Here is a 26,710-nt window from a genome sequence, read left to right as displayed (position 1 = left end):
CATTAGCTTATTTATGCTTATGCTTTAAGGCTTTATTTCATAGAATTATAACCTCTGGTACACTCTGGTACATACCAGGTGTTCATAAACAACAGCAATGCAAAATGCCAACCCTTCACACAATCCCCAGAAATCAAACTTCTGCAGACTGATTTGATTTATAAGTCAAAGCATGAAATACAAACAGCTACAAGCATTAAAATGGAGAGAATTACATCTTGGAAAACTACAGTAACAGACACTCATTTGCATATAATGCATATTTATACATCCTAGAAATGCATGATTGCTGACAAACTCAACAATGTAAATTTAAAACACTGAGCATCACAAACAAACTGTTAGCAATTAACTTTCAAATACCAATATCAACATCTCCATAAGCCAATTTCAAATCCATATGCTCAGCTCTTCATGAAAATCCTCCTATTAAACAGGAATGTCATCTTTTGTGTGACTACTAAGCATAGTTTAAAAAAACACCTGAAAATTTGAGCTCCTAGTGGGAAATGAGGAGGGTTTTTCCAAGAGCCAACATACCAGGAATCAGCTTCTCTTGTAACTAAAGTGCCTCTGGAATAATATAAAAAGCAGTACTTAGAGATTTGAAGGACTTTAGCAAACCAATTTAGTTGCATTCTTCAAGCATCAGTTGAACAATGGCCACTGCTGGATTTCAAGGTGTTTTCCTAAGTCCTTTTCAACCCAACATCCAGTTTCCCCATTGTTAGGTAACTACCATAAGCTACAAAGATAAAATTCCTCAAACATTTCACGCCACAGGGTTTTTGTGCATAGTCTTCCCTATTAGAGAAGTTTTCTGTCTTGAATCAGTCACTTTTGAAATAAATGGTAAATAAGGCAATGATAAAGGAGGCTCAGGGGGAACCTTATCACTCCCTGTAACTCCCTGAAAGGAGGCTGTGGAAAGGTTTTCTGCCTTGTGAGAAACACTGGATATTAGGAAAAATTCCTTCACTGAAACGGTGGTCAGGCACTGAAATAGGCTGCCCAAGAAACAGTGAAAATCTTAAAATAAGTGTGGATGTGGCACCTGGGACATGGTTTGGTGGTGAACATGGTGGTGCTGGGTTGACAATTTTATTTGATCTTGGAGATCTTTTCCAACCTGAAAGTTGCATAACATCATGTTTTAAACATGCCTAGGACTTACCATGCGGCAGTTATGTTTTTATGCATTTAAGTAAATGATCTAACAAAGTTGCAGTGTGTAATTCTTACTCCCCAACATATCAACAATAACCACAGAATGATTTAGTGGCACTGAATAAACTTAGGTATACTAAAAAAATTTGCCAGCTCTCTCAGCTCAGATTAGGTTAACTGTCTGGCTCCAAGGCTCACAAGCAACTTGCAGGGATTTGGATTTATCACATTTTGGTGTGATTGGAAGTGATAGTAATCATTGTTAGACATGCACAAAGAGCAGTTGAGAAACACTGTTTAAGTCAATGGCAAAATGGTTGTTGCCAAGAGAAATCGATAGCAGCATTAGATAAATGTGGAAACCACAGAACAATGCAGAAAACTCAACAAATCCAGCAATTTCTCCAAGTCTGAATTTTCACATTTTTATGTGTGTATTTAGATTAAATTCTGCAACAAAGTGAAGGTGAGATCACCTCGACTGAAGATCTCAAATACTTTTAAAATTATGAATTATAATTAAACACAAAATGACATTGCTACATAAATGACTCATTCTTGTCCCTCACCAGACACTGGCACACAGCTACACAGAGTGTTCCTCTTATAGTTTAGGCTTCTGAGCTCTGTTGTAGGCTGAAAATAAATCCAGAAAAACCTTTTCTTTCATTCCTAGGAAAAGTATCCATTTTAAATGCTAGCAGACAAGCCTAAAGAAGTTCTTTGAAACTTCTGAGTGCACGCAGCAGACAGATGGGGTTTGTCCACATTCTTTTTTGCACTACAGTAACTGTATTAGCCATCCTCTCTCGATAGTAAACCTAAAAGCACACAGTAAACCCTCTAATGCTACTGGAGAGGTAAGAAACCCAGCCCCCCTTTCTCAGCAACCTTGCCACATAATCTGGATTTCAGCACCAAACCTCGTTCCCTGGCATGTTAACTCTCTGCAGCATCTGTCACTGCTATGAATGGTTGATCATAAGTACCTCTGTAGTCATCTCAATGCCATTAAGCAGATGGCAGCGCTAAATCCAAATGATGTAGTACATCTCCCTGGTGGACTTTGTTTCCATACACCACCATTATTCTACAATTCCTCAGTGATAAATCTTATGTATTCTAGAGAACATTAAACAGTGAGCTGACAGAGACAATTGATTTATTAGCATCCATTCCCCTTTGCCTCGCCTTTCCTTATTGTCCTCGCAAACACTTGTGCAGATCATGTATGGAGTCACTAAGGGACCAAAAGCACTTTGGCTCAATTTGAAGCCTATTTCAGAGATTTAAAATAACTAGATCTTTTCATGCTGCAAATGTTAAAACTACAGTTTTAAATGAAGATTCAACTAAATCCTCTTGATTCCTCCACAACACTATTAGGTGAATTTTCGTAAGAAAATTGGTCTAGCATTAACACCAGGCCATTAAAGCACCCCCAACTTTCTGCAATAAATCCAAGTACATAATTACAATTCTAGACAGGCTTGGGAAGTCCTTTAAAAGTGAGCTAAGTTGTGTAAGCATGCATACATGCTGGTGTGACAAGTCTACATGTGTCTGACATAGGCAAATACCAGCACCAGGAGTCACGAGTTTGGCTTTCCCAACTGTAATTCATATTTTACCATAAGATCCTGACAAGGCTTTTGACACACAACTGCACACATGTAATTATTATGTATATAGGAGAAATTTTATGAAGGAATTCCTGACTACATAACATGCCCTTGATTGCATATCATGTAACCCTAAAGCCTCACTGCATATTGGGCATGAAGTGACAGGAGAAGAGGATATGGCTTTAAACTAAAAGAGGAGAGATTTAGATTAGATATTAGAATGAAATTCTTTACTGTGAGGGTGGTAGGGCACTGGCAGAGGCTGTCTGGAGAATTTGTGAATGCTTCATCTCCAAAAGTGTTCAAGACCAGGTTGGATGGAGCTTGGAGCACCCTGGTCTACTGGAAGTTGTTCCTGCCCATGGCAGGGGGATGGAACTAAAAGATCTTTGAAGTCCTTTCCAACCCAAACTATTCTATGAGTCTATGAAGCATTTGCTACCCTCTGATTTTCAGAAATTGCAATTTTTTAAAAAAAAATTAGACTGTTTTGGTTTTTTTATAACAAGACATAACAATCCAGTTGATTAAATATCCCAGTTTATACTGATAAAATGATCTAACAATCCCTCTGCAAAAAACTGTACATGTAATTTAATCTTCTAAAAAATCAATTAGATATCTAATAAAGCACAGTACAGCTTCAAGGGATATTTTAAGTCTTTTTGACCATAAAAAATAATTCTGTTAAAGGACATCCTGAAGCACTATTTGGGGCTCTGTTCCATGAACAAGCAACAGTGCATAATAAAATGTTCCAAAGGAAAACAACATTTTTTATAGGATTACAGGGCATTAAGACAGATGAGAACTCAAGAAATTCTCATGCTTCCCTCTCTTGTTAGTGCTGTGGCAGGTTTTAACTCAAACTTCAGTTTGCCAGGCACAAGGAAGGATTCACACAATGTCAAATAAAATACCATTAAACTTCTAAAAACTCATGATTTGGTGTCAACAAGTAGTTAGTAAATAGAATGGAATAATTTATTTGCAGAACAAACGAAGTCTCAACTACCTTAATGCGCACAGAAATACACAGTTTCCTATTCTTCATATTTAAACATGTCACTCATCATACTCCAACTCAGATTTGGCCATTTAATGGCCAGATTAAAAGAGCAATAAAGGAGAGTCACACTATGTGGTGCTGAAGATTGAATTTCGAGAATGCACTCCTGTGCACCTACAGCAAAAGATTTGCTGTTGTGCAGCCTCTTAGAGATCTCCAAATTCTTAAAGGTATTTTAGATTCTCTTGTAAGTTTCTGTCTTTAACAGATGAATCCCTAAATAAGACAACTGTTTAAAACAAAAATGAAAATTTTAGCTGTTTCTGCCATATCAAATATCATCACTGCACACTTGTGAGCACTAAGCTCTGTTCCTGCACTCAAACTTAGTCATGTACTAAAAGCTACTGCAAGTAATTTAATGAGACAACTCATTTTCAGTTTACTACCTCTTTCTCAAATTTCTGCTTTAATACACAGTATCACTAATATCACAGCATTTCTAGAGGAATCAGTATCAGATGACATACTAGAAATATGGCCAAACTATGAAAACAATGCACTTTGCCCTAATTTCCTTCATAGTAAGGGCATTGTAATGCTCCTAAATATGATAAGTATCTCATTATGGTTACAGAATGATACTTTGCAATATGGGCTACTACTTGATATTTAGATTAAAGATAGGAATGCTGGTCTAGGTAGCTCAGATGGCTGTTTATAGTTATTACTTTTTGCCTGCCAATACTACCCTAAAAATCTTTCTGCCAAGCCAGAAAATATGCCAGAAAGTGAGTGTTGATATCCTGTGAGAAAAGTGCAAGTGAAAATTTTCTTGCTTTTTCTTTCCACAGAGCACTAAATAAAATTAGGGGAAGAAAGACAATCATTAAGAAGGTAACAAATTAGTTGAAATCTAACAATGTATGTATTGTGAAACTACAGGTAAATACAAAGTAAAGCAATCATTTTATGAAGTATCTCCTTCTAGACAGCTAAGCATGCGCAAATGTATCTAAGAAAATTATACATATTCTTATGTATTAATCTTTTACAAGAGCAATTTCATTTCTGGGGAGACTTGCTTTTTTCCTAATTTTAGTTCAAAGGAAGAAAATCTCAGTGAAAACCTTCTTAATGTGGGGAAAAAAGTCAAATCCAAGTAATGCTTAATTTTGACTCAGGCAAATGACTTTGTAATGAAGTCCAAATGTTTGTGTGCAATAAACCCATTTACCTACAGCGCAAGCAAGAAGGCAGAACAGATTTGCCAACATAAAAGTTGAGGACTACTTTGGCAACTGTCTTTTGGGGAAAAAAAAATCCATTACCAGCAACTGTTCTTGAAATGTAATACTCTGTAGAGTCTCATATTTTGAAGTTTCTACACTGCAGATTTCTCAAGTCATATTTTTATCAAGCTTAGAGTCTGTAGGAGCCAAGCATCAAACACAAAGGTAATTTCATAATTTAATTCTAACAATAATGACACTTGAATTTTCCACTATGCTTTTTCACATTGACTAAGTTGTTGAGCACAGAAAAATATTCATTTACACAAAACAAAACTGAAGTTGGGTGTGACAACACTACAGCAGAGCAGATGCCAGGTGTAAACAGCTTTGTTCTCAAGTTTTCTGTGAACAATTCTGTACTATTTCAAATAAAGCCGCATTGTAAATCTTACATATTTAGCAGAAGGTAAAACAAATCTGCCTCAAATACACTTTTAAGTTTAATTCAGTACAAGGGATTTATCAACAGGAATCTCAGTAATCCTCCCTCAGAGGCAAGTCATAACTTGGCCATAAAATTTCGGGACATTGTCAAAGACATTGAAACACCTACTACTGAGCAAATTATGAATGCTTGGCATGAGAGAAAAAGAATGAAAATCAATTACAACTCAGTAAAAGGTGGACAGAAGTTCTGTTTCCAGAAGTGGAGATGATCATCCAAGCTGCTATATTTGTAATGAGATTTTTGCCATGAAGTTCAAACCACACAAAAGAAGTAGTTTTACTTCACAGCATGTTTCCCATCATTGGGTCATATTGTTATTCATGGAATTGCAAAATAATGACTCCTTTAAGAAATCAAAATTAAAAAATAAAAATCAAAAGTGCTTTAAAATACTGCTGACAATGAAGTGGGAGAAGGAAAACAAATGGCAAGAGAATCAAATTTGTCACAAGGAGTCCCAGAGGAGTAAAACAAAGTGACAGGTGTGTTTTTTTACAGTCAAATACAGGTAAAATATTTGAATATAACTTTGTAAAAGTAGTAAGAAAATTTAATCAGTTGTGTTTCAGAAAATTTAATACCTTCTATAAAGTTGTATTTTTTCTCCTCTCCCCTCCTTACCCACTCCTCCCTCCCACAAGAAATCTGAACTAAATTTCTCTGAATTTTTTTAACTTTTGAAAACTTTGATTTAGGATTTGGCATCACTAAAACTATTACAAATTCTCAGTTCTGTTTCTTTTCAGCCTCTCAGAAATTTAACTTTTACACTTACGTGATATTAAAGACAAGTAACCTGGGGGTTATTTCTAAAATCCTCTCATAAAGTTTTTGAGGTTCAATATGAAATTGAAAAACTCTAAGTAAAACGAACTGGCCAACCACAGAATTTTTCAAATGCAGTTACAGGTGATTTGGAGGCTTACCTTTGTGCTTGAGTGCTATAGCTGTTATCATAGGAGTCATAGCTTTGTTCATCATAGGCAGCTCCATAGCCATCATCATACTCCTGAAATGACACAAAAGATGCAATATTAACTTCAAGCACACTCCAGACACAGAACAGTAACCCAGTTCTACGTGTGAAAGACAACACTCTCCTGTAATGTATGTATAAAATATGTACACCATGAAGTAGCAAAATTTGAATATTGAGATTACTCCTACCTATAAATCGTAGACCATAATTTCTTTAAAGTTATTTTAGGCTATAGGCAATGTGCTTTGGAAAAATTTTCTTTTTTAATTAACACTGGCTTGTGCAAATGACAGTACAAGCATTTCATGTCTCCATGTTTTTGAGTTTCAGTGATCTTCAAGAAAGCTCTGGGAAGCATCTCAGGAGCCAAAACATCTGAATAAATATTTTACAATTGACTTAGGTAGCTGACTTATTTCTGGCCTATAAATTCAATTCTTATTAACTTTGGATAGGAAAGAACTTCCCTAGAGATAAGACTAGCAAGAATGATAATTTTACTGCTCTGAATGCCCTCTGAATACACTTCAACTTCTGAAAGTTTAGCACTGAATAAGAAACTGTAAGTAAGCATTTGTTACTTCCCTCCACGTTATTCACACAGTTTAAGCATACAATGTAACACAATTCTCAAAACCGTGCTGTATTTGAACATCAATCTGAAGAAAATACTAACCTCAGCCACACAGAAGTCTAAGATAAAAACAAGTGACAATGATTATGTGTTTTCACAGAGAAGGATGAGCTATACAAATCTGAAGAACTGCCATAAATTTACTGTTTTGTCCAACAATAAACCTAAGTGAGCTAAACACAGGAAAAGCAGAAATGGCACATCTACTGCACTGATTCCTAGGATATCCTAATATCTAAATCCTGTCTAAATATGCCAAAGACCTCAGTGGATGTTTCAGAGTATGTTGCCAGATGGAAATGACCTAATAAGAAGATACTTTGAAGACTGGGGGATCATCCTTCATATATATATGTATATATGTGTGTATATATATACATATATATGAATAAAAATGGTGTTTTCCGAATAAGTGTGCATCCAGCACTAGCAATTAAAGGATAAAGCCTCATGAAAGAACGAACATTTTCACAAATGGAATGTCTAAGAATCTTTCAGCAGTGACAGAAAACAAAACCAACAATCAGTATCAATCTATTTAGATAGGAACAACACATGACGGATTGTCTAACTCTAGTAGAAAACATCTCCAATGATAGGAATCTGACAGCTTGCTATAGCAGAAGGCAGTGACATCCTCAAAACAACTGACAGAAAATCTAATTTTCTATGAGTTTTTAGCAAGTTTTCCAGTCATTTGAAATTGCTTCTATGGAAAACAGGCAACCTGCCTATCAAGAGAGCTTCACCACTGCTAGATCAGTGCTCATGATTGTTTCCCAGCAGTGATTAGGAGAAGGGTGTCTGTGAACATTTGCCAGCACAGTTGAGTGAGTTTATTCAGTGGTTTGGAAGAAGAAACTAGGATTCGTTCAGCTGTCAGTTGCATGGGGATCCATGAATAAACAGTCACTCAAAAAAGGAAATGCATTTTGTCTTTCAGTAATTCATTCCCTTGAATGAAAATTAAAACAGACTCTTAGGATTTTCTTGCCCATCAGATAAGGGTTTTTTGATAAGCCACAGACTAAACTCCAACCCCACTGCCTCCTGGCAGGTATTCCAAACAGGCATTTTATTACTTATTGATGCAATACAGAGACATCTGTTAACAATACAGACCCAGACCAACAGCAGAAGCTGCCTGAGCCAATTTCTTTGCTCTGTTCCAGAACGTTTACATGACATTTGGTCTCCTCTCACAGACTCTCCCAACTGTGAACTAGCCATCCCTAAAACTTCAAAATCCCTTCCACATCCCTTCCAAAGTTCAAACTGGGCACATCCAGCAGTGGCAACAAATAAAAGTGGAGGACTGAAATTAACCTCCCAATGTGTTAAGGAAAGCTTTGCCCCTAAGGAATCAGTAGAGACCTCTTGAGCAATCAGTCCTCTCATCCACATTTATGTTAACAATTTCACTGAAAAAATGGGTCATGAAAGAAAGATGGTAAGAGACTGCTTTGAAGTTACAGTGTTTCTATGACTTCTTGAAAACAGAGCACAAAATAAATTTGAAAAGAGAAGATCCTTCATAAGATGTTCAGCAGAACAAAAGGAAAATCTGGGGGAGGTCCATTCTGTATCAGACTGAACTACTTCTTTTATTAGCACTTGTCTTCCAGAGAATTTTTGCCCAGGATTCATCACTGTTCACCACTCCATGTGTTAGTAAGTTGACAACTGCTGAAATTAAGCCCTGCATTATGATATTGTTGATGATGGTTCTTAGAAGCCTTGTATGGAAAGATATCTGGTTTGTGCTTTATAAGTGGGACTCCAGTCAGAATTAAAATTGTCAACCTGGGATTTTGAGATTACTATAATTGATAGATTTCATAGAATCACTGAATGGTTTGGATTGGAAGGGACATGAATGATCGTGTTCCATTCCCTGTCACGGATAGGGACACCTTCCATGTGTCCAGACTAGACCAGGTTGCTCAGAGTCCCATCCAACCTGGCCTTGAGCATTTCCAGGAATGGGGCAGCCACAACTTCTCTGGGCAGTCTGTGCCAGAGCCTCACCACCCTCACAGGAAAGAATTTTCTCCTAATATTTACAGTTATAAACCTCAAAGTTTACACTAAAAACAAGATAAATATGTGCAACATGATCCAAAAATAAAATGGGTTTGCTCTCAATAGCTTGTTCTGTTAAGAAATAAGATATTCAAATTCCAAAATATGTGTTTGCTCTGCACAATTCCTTTGAAGTAGCAATTAGGCAGGAGCAACTGAAATATGTTTCAGAGCTCTTCCTGAACTAGGTCTGACAGTATTTGCTCTTAGTCATGCAGTATTTGAAAACTTCCTCTTTCAGAAGGTTACAAATAAGGTCAACCAAGACAGAATTTTTTTAATTTTAAATTAAATTTATGCTACTTGAGTATTTTCTTTCTGAACCAGACCTCTAGTGGCTTCAGTGAGTGTTTTCTTTAACTTTATTTAGTATTTAGGTGAAACATCCCTGGCCATCTGGCATATTTCAGTGCTATAAAATACCATGCTAACTTTAATGAAAATAACTATCAGTTTTACACATATATGATAAAAATGGACAGAACTGAACTTACACACACAGAAAGCCTGTACTGAAGTACACCTTTGTCCTAAGTACATTCTACTAAGCCCAAGCATTGCTATACAGATTTCTTTCTATGTAATAACAAAAGAATTATACTTTCATAAGAAGCTTCTCATTACATTTTTTCCTGCTGATTTTTGGGCATCTTTCAGGTACTTATAAAAGCATTCACATTCATATTTAAAGTCATTATTCTTCTTCACATGGACGACAGAGTCTGTATTCCTTCAATCTATGAAATGTAATACAATGGACTTCCCTCTCTATTCATACGACATATGTCGATGAATAGCTTTTCCTAAATGTACTCAGATATCAGAAATTTTACTGGTGAACCCATATTTAATCTCCCACTTCAAAACGCAAAAGCCCACACCATATCATGTCTTCATGCCATGAACAGAAGCCTTTCCTTTGTTATTCATTATTCTGCTTTTCAGGATAACCCAGAAAACTTAAATCTTATCAGATTAGTCTGGTCAAAAGGCAGCAAGTGTGCTGAACAGTCTGTGCTTACAACTGGAATGTGGGGAAAAAAGAGCTGAAAATGCTGAAGTCCTCTTAAACTGCAGGTATTTATCACCCAACATTTGAAGTATCCATCAGGAAGGTATCAAGAGCAACTGTCTTGACTTCAGGCTTAAGAATCTTCCCCCAAAGTAACAGAAAAGCTGGAGTTACAACAAAGATCATCTGAAAAGAATTTGAAATTACTCTGTAAAATCTCAAAGCCTAATAATAAAGTCCTTTATTAAGCCAACCTATAAGTGTTTCTACTTAAAGAGAGCTTCTGCCTGCAGTGGTCTCAATGATGGTGCCCACAGGTGAAATAAATCCAAAGAGCAGCACTGGTAGCTGTAATTGCTCTGTGTAAAGAACAGACATTATTCATTAATAGAATCAAAGGCAATCTGTAAATATGCACCATTTGAATATATTAAGTTACTATCATGGGTCAAAAAACAATAAAAGCAATCTTTGCCACAACCTCTGCACTTCCCAAAACATTATAAATCATGCTAAGCCTTGCTCATCAGTGCTTTTTAATTAAAACAGTACTCTGAACAAACCCTTGCAAGTGGAGAGTAGGAAATGGTGGTTTTAAATTGGAATCTGTTGGCAGTGACAATGACAGACTACTGTTTGGACTCTCTTTAAGGAAAATGAACAATGTTTCAAAGAACAAGACAGAGAAACAAGAAGAAAGAAGAGGGTAAAAGTGGCTTTTAAGAGAAAGGCCATTTGCAGAGCTGGGAAAAAAGATCATGAAATCAATAAGAAATCAATTTTCCAGCTGTTCCCATCTAAGGAAATACAGCCAAGGGAAAAAAAATAAAAGGACACTACCACTATACAGCTAAAATTTTTACACTGTTTCTTTTCATCATCATTCTCTGAAACTAATACTTACACCACTACTTTATCCCAGAACACTGGAGGAACACATTCACATATTCCTTTTAGATAAAAACTCTCAAATTAAAAAAAAAAAAAAAAAGTTTATGCAGAGATTAACTTGAAGGAGACAACAAGAAACAACATCATTGCAATGAACTCCTTTTGGCAAATTACAACTGTAAAGGGAAGGAACAGCCATTTTGTTACATGGGAATAACATCCCCCCCTCCTCATTTAATCAACAGGGAATATGAGGCAATCAGAACAAATATGGGTAGCTACAACCATCTTAAGTCTGAGCACCAACATCAAGGACATTAGCAGCAAACATGCACAGACTGTAAGTTCTTGTTTTGGAGATTTTCATCTGTTTTCATCCAGAAGGAGCCTAGTGTATATCCAACCAGAACAAATAAGGTTTTCATAGAACGAGAGATGCAGGAGAGAATTGTTTTTCATGCACCTCAAAAAAAACCCTGAGGAGTTGCTAATGAATATAGACAGCAACATTTAAACCAAATTACTATCAGACCAAAACAAGTCTGGTTTTCTATACACAACAGCAGGGAGTAGTGCCAGAATCAGGAGGACTCATTCAATAATACCAAGTTTCAGATAAGCAGCTTAAACTAAAATACTTAGAAAGGAATTTTATAGGACCTTTATAGGTGAACATTGAGTTAGGCAAGGGGAAAAGCTGTTCGGCCTTTTCCATAGCCAATGTCACCCCAGTTCCTGGGAAAATGAAAACATTTTGCATGGTCTCTCCATCTCATCCTGAAAACCCCAGAGAAGATACAAGATTTGAGAAATTAAATAATGCATTTATTTGAAGGGCTTAAAATATGAAACCTTCCCCCCCCGCTTATTTATTTCTTCTTGCTTGTCCTATTTACTATGAAAAAGAACATTGTATTGGGAAGAAAAAAACAAGAAATAATGTTTTCATGTTATGAACTTGCTTTCCAAAAGTCTTACACAAATTCCCCTTGAATTTAAGAACAGTGTTAGCACCCTCTAAAAAGTCAGAACACAATGAACAAACTGCTCAGAAAATAGCACAATGCCTAAATGGAAACCACAACATTATCCACAAAAGGCAAGAGGGACAGCATGGACAATAGACAATTTCTCTGCTTCTTCAAGATTTAAGCTAATTCAAGCCCTTTCCAGGAACCCAAACAAAAAGCTTCACATTCAAACAACTAAGCAGATAAACTCAATGATTTAAAATGCTGCACGTCGTTAGGATGTTATCAACATTCACAAGATCAAGGTAAATTAAAACAGTGTAAATATTGCAAAGTGACACTGAAATTATACTTGAACTCCATTCAAGAATTTAAATTCTTTTCAAAGTCTTATGCCATCTGGACTAGCCCTTACCTTCACTAATATTTTACTAACTCAACTTCAAGAAACCTTTATTTGTAAATAAAATTGGGTTTTTTATATGGTAGACAGAGATTTATCTCTTTTTTTTCCCTACAGATCTTACCTTCTTCAACCCCAAACAGTAAGTGAATTTTAATGAGAAAACTCTAATTTAAAAACAGTTCACCACTCAAAATCAGCAGTTTATTAATAGCTCCAAAAAATTGCTTCCACATTAATCCTAATTTTCAGTTTTTCAAAATCTAAATTAATTATGATCTCAATAGGGATACAGGGAATTCAAGCTTAAGGCTGGAGATGAAAACAGAATTTGCACTGGTTTTCTAAGGAAGTGAACTAAATAACAGGATATAGGTTTTTCAATGGAATGGGCTCTCCCCTGTAAATAGTAAGACTGAAATTATTCTCTTATCTAATGGATACCTACATTCATATTTTGTAATACTCACTGGATCATGAAATTAATTTCTTAGCCATCCAGACAAATATTATTTGTGAATCAACTTTCCCTAAAGCTTATCAAATTTGTAGGATTTCCTGCAAAACCAAAAGGACAGAAAGTGCTATGTATGTTGGGACAGTATCCTGGTGGTCAGCACATCATCTCCAGAGAGACCCAAGGGGATATGAACACCTGTAACAGGAATTTGAACCACAGGTCTTCTAGTACCAGAAAAATACTGAGATTTCACTTACAGAGACAGAGCAACACACCACCTGCTCATTATTTTGGGTGAGGTCTTGTTAGACAGCAGGTTATGGCAATGTTTTGGGTCTTCCCCATTTCTCATGGGAAACAGGACAAGCATAGTCTCATATAACTGTAATACCTGTAATACACATGTACCTCACAGAACACATACCGTGCTAATTACAGTTTCACAATACAGACTGAGAGTGAGAACTACAATCTTGAGTCTGAGGTCTGCTTTGTTCATCAGTTAAAGCAATGTATTTCTGGAAATATCCATATATGAATACTTCACGAACTATAAATCTTATAAAAATCCCTAACCTTTATGGTTTTGCAGAAAGAAGAAATAACTAAATGTAGCTTTTAAAGAGTAGGCTTTGAAGTTTGTTGCAATCAGTGACTTTTTTGCATCCAACTGTTCTGTACATCCTTTTGAGTGGTCTGTATCTGTATGCAAGTTAAAATAATCTTGAAATCTAATTGGCAATAATTCACAGCGCTCTTTTTCCATTTACAATTTACTTAAAATTAGAAAGGCTCCCTTGGTCTCTCTTACTGGTAGACATTCCATCTTGGATCCATTTCTTAATACACAAAGCAATGTCATTGAAGCTTTAGCTGCTAGAAATTATAAATGTGGTCAGTGCATCAGAAAACTCTGCCCCTGAGTTAACCCTTGTCTGAACACAAGAAAACAAATAAATAGGCCAAAAACCAGAAATAAAGCTCTGACACAAATTTTCTCCAGAACAGGGAGGAATATTCAGATTGCACTGCCTTCCAAAGTAGTGCTGAAGCAAATCTTGGCTACAACATGCTGGACTGATGAGTTATTTTTTAGTGGAGACATTCCATACTGCCAGAGCAACAGGTTTTAAATCTGTGTTTAAAGCTCTTAATGCCTAAAAATGTGATTATGAACTCAGATAAAACTCACTTGCGTTTAACACAATTAAGCAGCCAAAACAGGACTTGACACAGCATCATCACGAATACATTCATGCAAAGTACAGAAGTGAAAGACTGGCAGAATATTTGCAAAATATTTGCCTTTATAAAATGAAAACAGCATCAAATAAAAATCTAGTCTTAAAAGCTTCAGTCCCACTGCTGTGTTGCTAATTTGGAAAAAAGCCTCAGAGGTTGGAAGCTGCGAAGAAGACAACAGCAGGACGAGGCCAAGAGCAACAAATGTGACGAGGCAGTGACTGAGACTGAGCAGTTTTGTTCTAACCCATGTTTGACTCAACATTTGCTAAGGAATTGACCTTACACTGTTACTAATTTCCTGCTTATTGGAAAATTGTAGAAAAGCTTAAAATTTTCAGCTACATTACTTAAATACAGTTTATATTTCTTATTATAGTGGAATAAATTGTCAGCTTAAAAATCTATAAAAATATTTTTATCTATTACACAGTATAGTTCAATGAGTAAAGAAAAAAAAACCACATTTAATTAAGATAAAAATGTTCCTGAAACCATCTGTAAGTTCCTCAACAAATGTAACATCCACCTAGTATGGCTTCCCTCATCCAACTATTACAGAAATAATCCTGGCCATGCTTCACATGTCACAACATGTTTTCTCCTGACCTAAGCAGCTGAGGAAAGAAAAATAAGAGTCCTGTTAGTCTTCAGAGAAAGTTTATCACAGCAACCAGAGCAGTGAGTTCAGAACAGCGATTATAAAGCTGACTGGCTGTAGAGGCTGGAATTTTTCTTATATAAGCTGATGCTACAGCTATTAAAGAGTCAGTCTTCAGAGAAAATGATAAGGAACTGTCATTTAGTGGCTTCAAGAGCTTCATCATGGTACTAACAGTGTGGTGGGGTCTCAGGAGGAATGAGTAGTGCAGCTGAGACTCATACATAAGTGAGACTGGCAACAGTGGAGTGGGAAAACTGCTTATATTGAACTGGAAAGACGTGCCACTACTGCTGCTAGCCCGGAACATTGCGTGACTTCTGCAGGGAAAGCTGAAGCATTCAAAGGCCACCAATGCAAAGACCCCAGAAAGCTGACAGAAAACAGAGGTAGCTCACCCTGAGCAGACCTTTCTGTAATGGGCAAGATTCTGGAACACTTCCCTGAGGGCTCTAAACACAGGACAGTAATGTTCACACAGTTTTCTTGATCTTACATTAAAATGCATCTCTAATTAGCGACTTTTTGCCCGTGATATTTTCCCCAAGTGAAATACTGCCACCAGAAGTAACACTTCCAACTTTTCAGAATGAAACAGGCATTCCCTTTTCCATTTTGAAGGTAACTATTTATAGAAAACCAGCTACTTAATCAAGCAGAGGAAGGAGAGATATCAGGATAAGCAGGAGGCATCTATGACTGAGCTTGTCATAGATGTTACAAACTCATTGGTTGCAAGGACTACACAGAGTTAGCAAAGGGAGTGAAGGAAAAAGGATGCTGCAATTCATTGTCTGTAACAAGGTAGATTTAATAGCACTCAACAGAGGAAATGGGCAAGGACTTTACATACTGAAAGCCCTAAATCACCGTTGAGATATTCAGTTACAGGAGTGAGTGGTTCAAAGCTTCCATCCACACACAGTTTGCTTCCTCCTGGACTTGCATAGTTTCACATCAGTTTAATGAATACAAAGCAAAGGCTTGTAAGCCTAAGGGAATGAAAAGTTATTCATGAATCCTCAGGACTTTCCAATCCTCAATGGAAAGTCTTCTTGTGGTGGGTTGACCCTGACTGGACACCAGGTGCCCACCAAAGCCCTCCTCAGGTGGACAGGGGGGAGAAACCATAAAAGTCTCATGGCTCAAGATCACTCACCAGTTACTGTCAGACAGACCCAGCTGGGGGAAATAAGCTTATTACCCATGAAATCAGAGTAGGATGATGAGAAATAAAAACTCAATTGAGCAACACCTTCCCCTTTCCCAGTCTCAACTTCACTCCAAAATTCTCCACTCGTTCCCTCACAGCAATGCAGAGGATGGGAATGGGGGCCGTGGTGAACTCACCACACCTTGTCCCTGCTCGTTCCTCCCCAGGGACAGGACATCTCCCACTCTTCACCAGCTCCAGCATCAGATTCCTCCCACAGAGACAGTCCAACACAAACTTCTCCAATGTGAGCCCTTCCCCTGGGCTGCAGCTTGCCATGAACTGTTCCAGTGTAGGCACCTTGCATGGGGTGAAGCCCTTTAGGAACAGACTGCTCCAGACTGGGATTTTTTCCCTCCCTTAAACACATTTTCCCAGAGGTAGTACCACCACTGCTGGGCTTTGGCTTGGCCATCAGGAGGACCACCTTGGAGCTGGCTAACACTGGCTCTGCTGGGCACAGCAGAAGCTTCCAGAAGTGCCTCACAGAAATCACTCCTGCACCCCTCTGCCTCCAAAACCTGGACACAAAAACCCAATACACTTCTAAAGGTTTCTCTGTCACCTCGCTAGATACCTCAGTCTCCAAAGCTCTGGCAGTGCTTAAAATAGCTTTTGGTACCCCCCAGTGTTTCTGATGTTCTCATTCTACAGACACTTCTCAACCAACAGGACCTTATTCTGCTCAGGTTGGCAAACTAATGCTTTAGTATTAGATATAACTAAGCAGGAGTTTGTAAAGAAGGCACAGAAATACTACCAATGACTCATACCATGCTCCCTTGGCCTGTAAAAGACAGAGATAAGGCACTTAAATAATGTACCACAAATGGACAAGCAAAAAAATACCAAGCATCAAATTTAACACTGAACATGCAACACACCAATGGCTTATGTCCCTGCTAAATGCTCTTCTAAAGAAAAAATAGACCATCTAGATCTGCTTTTTCAACTACAGCTTTAGTACTATATCTAACCATATCTATCACAGCTAAGGTATCTTTTCTGGTAGATAAGTGATCCAGTTCTAAAGAAAATTCTTCTTAGAAGTTATTTAGCACAGCACTATTTTTCTGTACAGTGCTATTTTCTAATTATTCTCCCTAGAAGTGAAGCATACTTCAGGCTACTGAGGCAAACAGCTGTTACTTCCACACCACTTCTATAGACACATTCTATAAATGGCAGATCATAAAGAAATACGAGGTTACTCAAAGAGGTTTCTATTCTGCCATCTCTCTCTGTGTTCTAGAATGCATGTCCTGGAAACAGGTGTACAATGAGGATTGATGTCTTGGAAAGCATTGTGAGAGAACCACTTATTTGTAATACCCACTTTGGCTTGTCAAGTATAGTCAGGGGAAATTTAGGCACATTGTTAAAGTATTCTTCCTCAAAATTAATGAACTACATTAACTTCTTATGACTTTTTTCAGTTATATGCATAAATGTTTACATTAACAACACTGAACTTCTTCCCTTGTAAAGCTACAAGTGTTATATAGAAAACCGGGTTTCTGCCTAAAGGGAAAAAACCCCGGTATTTGATTTAGACGGTTTTGGTGGAGAATCTTTGGAGGAAGAGAGGTGAAGGTAAGTAAAAGAAAGGTTTAGAGAAAAGCAAAAAATATCTAAATAGCAAAGACATTTTCAGAAACACAGAATCTCCTTTCTTGCTAGTCTAAACAATGAAGTCCAGACACACTTGGCTCTAAAGAGGGCACACTAAAACCTTTAGTATTAAAACCATTGTCCTTGAAGGTATTATTTTTCTATAAGACTAAATTAATTTTTATCACTACAGTTTTGACTTAATGATCTTTTTTCTCTATCTTACTGCTCTGTAAGTTCAATTTAAGTTTTCCTTAACAATTTTAACTGCATAATTTTGTCATAAATAACATAAAAAGTATTTTGATATAGTTCTAATGTTTAATACAGTAAAATCAAGATGGATATGTATGGCTTATTGAGATATACTGTGCATTGTTAAAATTTTAGGATTAGTTCTGAAGCTTTCATAAAAATACTTTACATGTCTGATCATTAAACCACTATATGACCACAAAGATAGGCTTAGGAAGGAAGATTAGAATATTATTCTGTTTTAGTTGAGAATTAAAAGTCCACAACAATCGAGATTTTTCAGATTTTTTGGAAAGCAGAAACCTAATATTAAACATTTAAGAGGCACATAACTATTTAGCCAAATGCACAGTAAATGTCTTTATGGTGGTGTATACATATAACCTGATTTTATTTTTTTTTTAATTGAACAGTTCAAGCCTAAAGTGATAAAGAGAGATGACCACATTTGTCAGAGGTGTCGGGTGTAGCACTTACTTAGGTGCCAATTACAGAGATTGCACAGAGTTCTGAAGGGATCTGACCTCTCCAGAATGACACAGGCTCCATGCCCAGCACATCCACAGCTCCACTTACATATTCCCCGTAGGTCTCCTGTGCGGGGGGTGGCGGCAGGGGCCGGTACCCTGCCGGGGGAGGAACTCCTCGTGCTCTGGGTGCCAGAAGTCCCCGGCTCCGACTGACTGGTCCTCTGCTGGGAGGGACTCCCCTGGGAGCTGGTGCCCCTCTGGGCACTCCTGCTGGTGGTGGAGGCACTCCCCCACGGCCCCTGCAAACACATGGATCACTCACCATTAAACACTATAGCCAGGGCCTCCCTTCCAACACCTCCCTCCCCCACATCATGGAAGTTTTGCTTTGCTACAGCCAGAAAAAGTCTAGAAGAGATTTAGAGTTTGTCCTTTCTCTGTAGGCTTAAATCTGATTACACGCGTTATGCAAAAAATGCTGGAAGGTACAAACTAGACTTGGGATTCAGGGATGAACCTTGCACTGACTTGAGTCATTCTCACACACGCAGACACACCCAAAACAATCTGCTGGAATCAGGCAACTTCACTGGAATTTGACTTCTAGTTTGTGAAATCACAAGCACAGAGTAACAGCTTCATTTGAAGGTGTCAGGCTATATCATACTCAAACCCTGCACAGAGGAATCAGTTGCCACTCCTTCTGATCCATGAAAGCTTCTGAACACAACCCAAAAATCACATTGGTTGAGAGACACTGAGTGCATCACAAAAAGTACATTTTCTTCTGCTTCTGAAGAGATTTCCATCTGTTTCAGGAAACATCCAAATGTAATAAAATGCAGGGTGATTAGAGGATATAACCTGATGTCCTATATGTATTTAAGAATACTAAATAACAGCATATTTGGTCAAAAATTCTGAAAGCATGATAGGCACTAACTTGCATTCCATTACTTTGGACACTTAACATAGGGCTGAAAAATGAAAATAAGACTTCAGTTGAACCACTTTTCAAAAAACATTTGATCCATTTAGAAGTGGCTTTTCCTCCTACCTCCCTGTAGTAAAGGGAGAGACTTAGAGGTACAATCTGTGAGAAATTTGCATCTTTTACTCTCTTTTAAATAGGACATCTAAAACATTGCTAATAGGCATCTCCCTATTAGACATCTCCCTAACAGACATCTCCTCTCCTAAAGGAGATATAATTCAGTCTGAATGACTGCTGTTGGCAAATAGAATTGTTCCAAAGAAGTCAGGCCCTTATCATACACTCCAACAGATACATAGAAGGTAACAAGGCACAAGATCTACACCCTATCTTTCTACCTACCAAGCCATTATCTAATTAATCTCAAGACCAGTAATTGAGTAAAAATGTCCTGATTTCAGTAGAAATTTCCAACTTGAACAGCATGATAAAGATCCAGATTTGACCTTATAATTTCCTATCCCATTTCATACAAATCATATAATTTCACATCAATAAATGAATCACAAAACAAGACAATCATTTTCCCACAAATAAGTAGTATTTCAAAAACTGCATCACTGAATGAGGAATGCAAAAAATGTAAAGGTAAAACCAGGATAGATTTTATTAATTTTATTACTGGTCAAAACACAGTCACAAAGTATTTTAAACAAGCCTAGAGAGTAAGTGATTTAACACTGTGCTTATTACTTGGTTTTGGCTATCTGTAGAATGCCTCCTCAGGACTGGGTAACAGCTGCTTATTTGACTTCATTGTAGTGGGGGCAGGGGTGAGCAGTGATGTTTCCAGACACAGCCTGCTAAAGTAATATAAAGAAATAGCAAATGTGATACTTTCCAGGAGAAGCCAGAGAAAGGGAAATGAACCTAGGGGCACAGAATATAGTCAATACCAAGTAAAAAAAAAAAAAGAAAAAGGTCAGTAGAAAGATTTAAGAATCATTAGGCATAATCATGACAGCATCCTTCAGGCACGGTGCAAGTGAAAGCAGGAAATATGCTGGAAAATATGGAAAAACATTTAAGGGAAGAAAAAAGGTACAGATTTTCAAGCTAGCACAGATTTATTCTTGAGAAGTAATTAGAAAAACTAGATCCACGTGAGGAGGTCTTTTCTGCATTTCAAAAAACAGTTAAAAGGATTGGATGGTGATGGGTGGGAATATTTCTCTTGTATTATGAGATCATTTATGATCTTAACTTTTCATAACTGTGTTCATTCCTCCTACAGGACCTCTTAATCTGAGCTGTATGGTTCTCATGTTACTGCATCAGGCTGGAAGAGACTGGAAAAGCACAGAGACAAAAAACCCAGTGACAGCAGAGTTCAATCAGCACCACACGGATTTGAGTTGTATCGGGTTATGATGCTAAGAGGCAATTTTTAGAAACTGTAAATTGTTATTTCTTTTAACTTGCATAAAAGTTTGTAAATTGTAAATCCTTTTAATTCAAGAACTGTTATTTTTAAAGAAGTTATAGGGGAAGTAAAGAAGCTTGATGCACATTTACAATGAACAGACTCAAATATAGAGGAACCACTTGAACAGAAACCTTTGCACAGCTCTGCAAAAACAACAGATCTGTTCAGGTATTGCTTAATAGGTATTGCTTAATTTGAAAAGGGCAGCTACACAAATTATGTTTAAAATGCTTAAAAGAGTAAAATGTGCATATATGATGTTGGGAGACAGCAATTCTGTGGTAAGTCAGAACAAATACACAACAATTATCAAAAAAGAGAGCACTTGAGAAAGGGCAGTAGGAGCTCAGTAAAGCTAGAACAGGTTTTAAAAGAGGTATCACCTGGAAGGCTGAACCCAACTCTAACCTCCAAGGAAGAATCCTAATAAAACAAGATACTCAGAAAAGCAGGTCCAAGATACCTGAAAGTCCTTCAATGGTCTCAGAATCAGGAAACCTCCCAGAGTGAGCCTCAATCACCAGAGCAGATCAATTCATATATATGAATGTCTACCTGCACATGTACATTAAGATTTTGCCACACCATCAAGAATAACTGAACAATTCCTCATGGTAGAACTGTTCTTCCAGTAATCCATTGGATAGTGCTGCCAATGGTTTAGAGACAAATTACAGAAAAAAAAGGAACAAATAAAAATACGTGCACTAATTTTCAATAAACTGCAACAGAGGTTCAGATGCCTACTCTAATTTGTAGTTGAATCCCAACCTGAATGCTTTAGAAAAGAAAATTGCTAAAAAATCCAACTTACAGGAGGGGACACTTGGGAGTTAATATCTACACATATATAAATTTATCTATCCTACCATTACACAAACTAATAGGTTCTGCACTACAACTGCCTAAAGGATATCTAGAATTAAGACTGGTCCAGAGCTCAGGACACTAAAAAATACAATTTTAGAAAACATAAGAGTACATACAAAACTTCACTATTCAACTGTGTGTATTCGCAGACTTGTTTCCTGAATCAGCTTCTTTCCTAATTAAAAAAATCCCAAACATAAAATAACTGGAAGTGCATCAGGAACTGTGTCCAGATGAGCAGTCTAGAACTGTTCACCTATCAGGAACAATTAAGTAGATTAAAGCACTTTCATACTACCAATGACAATTGCAGCTTATCTGATGGGTCCAAAAGAAACATCAGAGGAATGGAGAAGGCTGAGGGGTGCCCTCAGCATAGTCTACACCTTCCTCAAGGGGAGCAGTGGAACAGGAGGTGCTGAGCTCCTCCCTGGTGGCCAGACACAGGACCAAACAAAAGTGAATGAAGCTGATTTTGAAATTTCATTCTTTCCCGGACTTTTCATCTCCTAATCAACTACTTTTGAGGGGTATCCATCTGCTTCTAAAGCCTCTGAAGAAACTGCACAGAGGGTCTGTTCTCCACCCTTTCCTCTCTATAACTGAAAGAATCATTGCACAACTGCTAATAATTAGAACAATTATTTTACATATTTTATCCCAGCTCTGTTTTATCACATCCAAAGATACCTTACCATCAAATCAAACTTCTCATGGCTCCTAGACCTCTTCCACTGTTTGCTTCATTGCCCAAGGACAACCTTCTGCAAGCCAAATTCCAGGTGCCTTCATCTTCCCTCATCTTTGCTACCAGACAGCTGATTAGTTTTATTTCCTTTATAAAAACCTTTGTAACAAGCTGCACATTATCAAAGCTGGTTTGTTAGCCCACTGTCAGCCTTGACTAACAGCTCACTTTCTAAAATATAAGAAAGGCATTTTTTTGTCTTTATTTTCTTTCCTCTTTACCATGGTGTCACCTCTGTCCCTGTAAGAAATCTTCTGAATGCCCTCAATAAGAACCTCTTTTGAGTATGAACCCATAAAAACTTTTACAGTGCTGTATATCCAGGCTGATGGCATGTACAAAATAAGCACTGAACCTCCCACAGATCTGTCTCCAAACTTTTTGAGAACTTTGATTGTGCAAATACTTTGGAACAGGGCTAGAGTGTCTTATTTTTAGGAAAGGTGAAATAAAAAGGTCCGTGCCAATAACCTCTCAGAGTACAACACTGCAGTACACAATGCTGGAGCATCACAGGGGACTCTAGCATTTCAATTTCTTTTTGCTATGTTTTTGAGAAAAACTTTACGTACCTATTAACTGCAATTTCTATCAAACACACACTAGTATTTAATTATTGGCAGTAAACACACTCAGCAAATCCTTTTGCTTAGCCTGGTGGTGTTGTCACTTCCATAAAGGCTTTAGCAACAAAATGCTCACCTATGCACTTGAGTCCATTGTCCCCTGCTCTCAAAGAAACATTTTATTGCCAGATTATTAATGCTTAAGGAAAATTTAAGGTATTTGTTTCATCTTCATAATCCCTTTGGGTTTGACTTTCCTGAATTTAATCTGGCAGTGGTGAATCCAGTGAAGAAGTTAACCCTTCTCCATTAAACACACAAGAAATTTAGATTGTTAAATTCTGAATAATTTTACTCCTGAAGTTGGGTAATTATCTTGTAGGCCCTGCATTAAAAAAGGCTTTTATATCTGGGTACCATGGACTAGACTAAGTAAAAAAAATCCCAGTAACTCATTTAATATCTTTTATTTCACAACACAATGGAAGGAATACTCTAATCTAACTTACATACCACATCATCCCTTGAAGATATTGTCATAGGAAGCTGTTTTTGTTGGAATCTAACTCTCCTCTCATGACATTTTTTCGTTACTAACACTTGCACTTCAGTGTATGAAGAAAAAGAAAATACAAAGTGAAGAACAATTTCTATAAAACTGGAAACACACAAGAGAAGGGGAGAAAAAACCTCTAACAAAAGTGTCAGAAGGTGCTAAAGTGATTTGTAAAAACTGTGGAGTAATGACAGATGATGGTTAATGTCTAAAAATGTGCAAGAGCAAAGTCTACCTTACTGTGTCCACTTACAGCATTACTAATGTATTGAATTTTGTGATTAACAACTCATTGTTTGAATCCTGAATTTATTCTGTAAGTAAAAACATTGTCAAGAAAGTCTAACATCAAAATCTAGTGCCACTTAGAACTATGCTACACGAAGTAAGACTCAAAACATTTGTGAATGCTCAGAAGGAATTCACAAGTACTGATTTAATCACTGATTCCCACTGAAATAGTATTTTACCAACTTATACAACTTAGATACTTCTTCTTTGGCCTTTGTTAGCAAGAATATTTGACATTTCTACTTTGTAGTAGTCCCACACTGTTTCTAGGATTTATTTCCAGCAAACTAACTTACTGCCCTTGCCTACAGTAGCAGGCACAGCATTTCACTTACACTCATCTCCAGCTGCCCTCAGCAACAGCCACTTCTATCACTTCATTTAGCACTTTCTCTGCTCTAGAATCACACTGATTTTTATTTCAAGTTTAGCCCATCACTGGATGGCTGAGTGACTAAAATTATTCTCATCATGAAATCCTAACTAGAGTCAGTTCACAGCTTTCCTTCACTCTTAGTGAAACAAAAAAATGGAATAGCTAATGTTATGAAGATCCTTTTGCACTATCTCCCCTCAGAAACATTAAATGGAAGAACAGCTTTAAAATAGAAATACCCGCAAAATTTAAGACCAGTTCTTGAACACTACATTATTCAATGAGGAAACACTTGAAATTCTTTAATTTTAGCATTCATAGTTCTATGTATCTGCAGGGATTTACACTGTTCAATAAATAGATCTAACAAATCTGGTTATGAGATGTTGATATATTATCTTCATGTGAGCACAGACAGCAAAATTCAGTGCTCTTCAAACAATAAATATTTTTGTTTAATATTAGACATCTGAAAAATAACAGACCTGTTATTTCAGTGCTGGTATTTTAAAATACTAAAACACCGATATGCGGATACAACTCAGAGCTCAGATTCCTGACCTTTCATCCTTTTTTGAAAAAAAAAAAAAAAAAAAAAGGGCCACCATTGACCATTGAGTTAACACCCTTGAAAAATTTTTATTTTATATTTATATTTCAAAACATTAATACATATGTTCATGCCTCAATTTTGTGGAAAATGGGAGATCACAAAACTAAAACAAAACACAGTGAACATTAATAATATCTGCCTTTGGCCTAGATCCTGAGCTGGCTTTGTCAAATATTTATTTTGTGCTACAGAATCTTTTGCACTTCACTACCTACATGTTCTCAAGAAAAAAAGTGATTCTTCAAAAAAAGAAACCAGTTCATTCCAGTCGTGGCAGGAAAGCAGCTGGAAGTTGTGAACACACTGCAGCAGTGATCCACATCAGCTCATCTGCTAATATACAAGACAGCAAGTTCTAACTCACAACTTCTGTAGCAGTTTTATTTTTCCCCAGACAGTGACAGTCACTCAACCATTAGGACACCAGCCATGCATGGACTGAAATATGAATAATAAATGGAAAAGCAAAAAAACCCTCCATACCCTCTTGAAAGCATAAACCAGAAATATGCCATTTCTTTAATGAGACTATTTTTTTCAAGTACAATCTCTCTTAATCTGGGGTGTGAACTCAGCCAGCTCTACCTTACTGTGGTCTTTCAATAGCTAAATGAATCTGCCTGTAAGAAAAAGAGTAATTTTATCAGGTTCCATACTGATAGGATGAGGAACAACCACTTCCAATTGAAGAGGGCAGGTTGAGATTGGACATAAAGAAGAAATTTATAATAAGAGCATTGAGACACAGTGGAAGAGGCTGTCCAGAGAAGTTGCAGATGCCCCATCCCTGGAAGTGTTCAAGGCCAGGGTGGGACTTTGAGCAACCTGGTCTAGGGGAAGGTCTGCCCATGGCAGGCAGTGAAATGAGATGGTCTTTAAGGGTCTCATCCAAACTAACCATTCTGTGATTCTAGCACTGTTTTCTAGACATAAGTGACATGAAATGGTTCCCCCTGTGTCACCCCAAGGTATCAAGGAACTTTTAGTCTAAATCCTTAGACTTATTATTATCATACTCTAGAATTTCACTTTTCTAAAACCTCTCAGTTGGAGTCACAAATGAGTGATCCTTGAATCTTATTTTTATTCTTAAAATAGTGTGAAGTTTTAAAGAGAAATGCTGCTATAGCTTCAAAACCTCCTTAGAGGTGTACATTAACATGTATAGAGTCATAGAAAGGTTTGGGTTGGAAGAGACCCTAACAATCAAATTCCAACTCTGTTGCCATGGGTAGGGATACCTTCCTCTAGAATTTTAATATGTGTATTTTAAGTTTTTAGTTAATCAGAAATCAAAATTCACATTTTGGTGGCTATAATTTATAAAGCACTGATTCAGGATGGGAACACACATGCAGTAAAGAGACACTGATTCCCAAAGAGTTACATTTTCTGGTTTCACACCCTAACATCATCACATTAAACACCATGGATCCTTCTAAGCTTGCCATCACAAAAAATTAAAAAGCAACTTGTATGATCATTTTATATAGTTGCCTCCAGAAAAGAATTTAAGATCATAATAAAAGCAAAGGAATAAAACCAGATTTCACCACTTTCCCTTCTTGTTGTGTAGAGGGGTTGGTTATGTCAAAATAGTTAAAGTGCTCAGCATGAACACTACAGAAAACTGAAGTGCTGGGATTATCTGAAGGTCATCTTTAAAAGTATTTGGGACAAAAACTTGGGGCAAGGAGGGGGGAAAGGAAATAGCTATAGGAAGCAGCTGTATCCACCGAGATCAATGATGAGAAAAGAGACTGCTGAATGTAAAGCTCGCAACACACACGGCTCTTCCAGAACAAATTCCATCCAGTCACAAACAAAACCTTACTTGACTCT

At 37.1% G+C, this 26,710-nt stretch overlaps 1 protein-coding gene across 2 annotated transcripts in view; it reads right to left on the bottom strand.

Moving 5' to 3' along the window:
• Positions 1 to 26,710, bottom strand: part of KHDRBS3 (KH RNA binding domain containing, signal transduction associated 3) — a 92,205-nt gene that overhangs the window by 16,379 nt on the left and 49,116 nt on the right. For both annotated transcript variants that reach the window (XR_005255695.1, XM_038126985.1), the window contains exons 6-7: positions 18,535 to 18,727; positions 6,471 to 6,553 (exon numbers count right to left, since the gene is read on the bottom strand). Coding sequence is in view for 1 of the 2 variants with exons in the window: in XM_038126985.1 (XP_037982913.1) it covers positions 6,471 to 6,553; positions 18,535 to 18,727 (276 nt within the window). In the remaining variant the exon portion in view is untranslated. The remainder of the gene's footprint in view (positions 1 to 6,470; positions 6,554 to 18,534; positions 18,728 to 26,710) is intronic.

The sequence above is a fragment of the Motacilla alba genome, chromosome 2 (assembly GCF_015832195.1).
Source record: "Motacilla alba alba isolate MOTALB_02 chromosome 2, Motacilla_alba_V1.0_pri, whole genome shotgun sequence".
In the NCBI taxonomy this organism is placed as follows: Eukaryota; Metazoa; Chordata; class Aves; order Passeriformes; family Motacillidae; genus Motacilla; species Motacilla alba.
The sequence above is the reverse complement of the archived record's forward strand: the minus strand, read 5'-3'. Positions and strand labels throughout refer to the sequence as shown.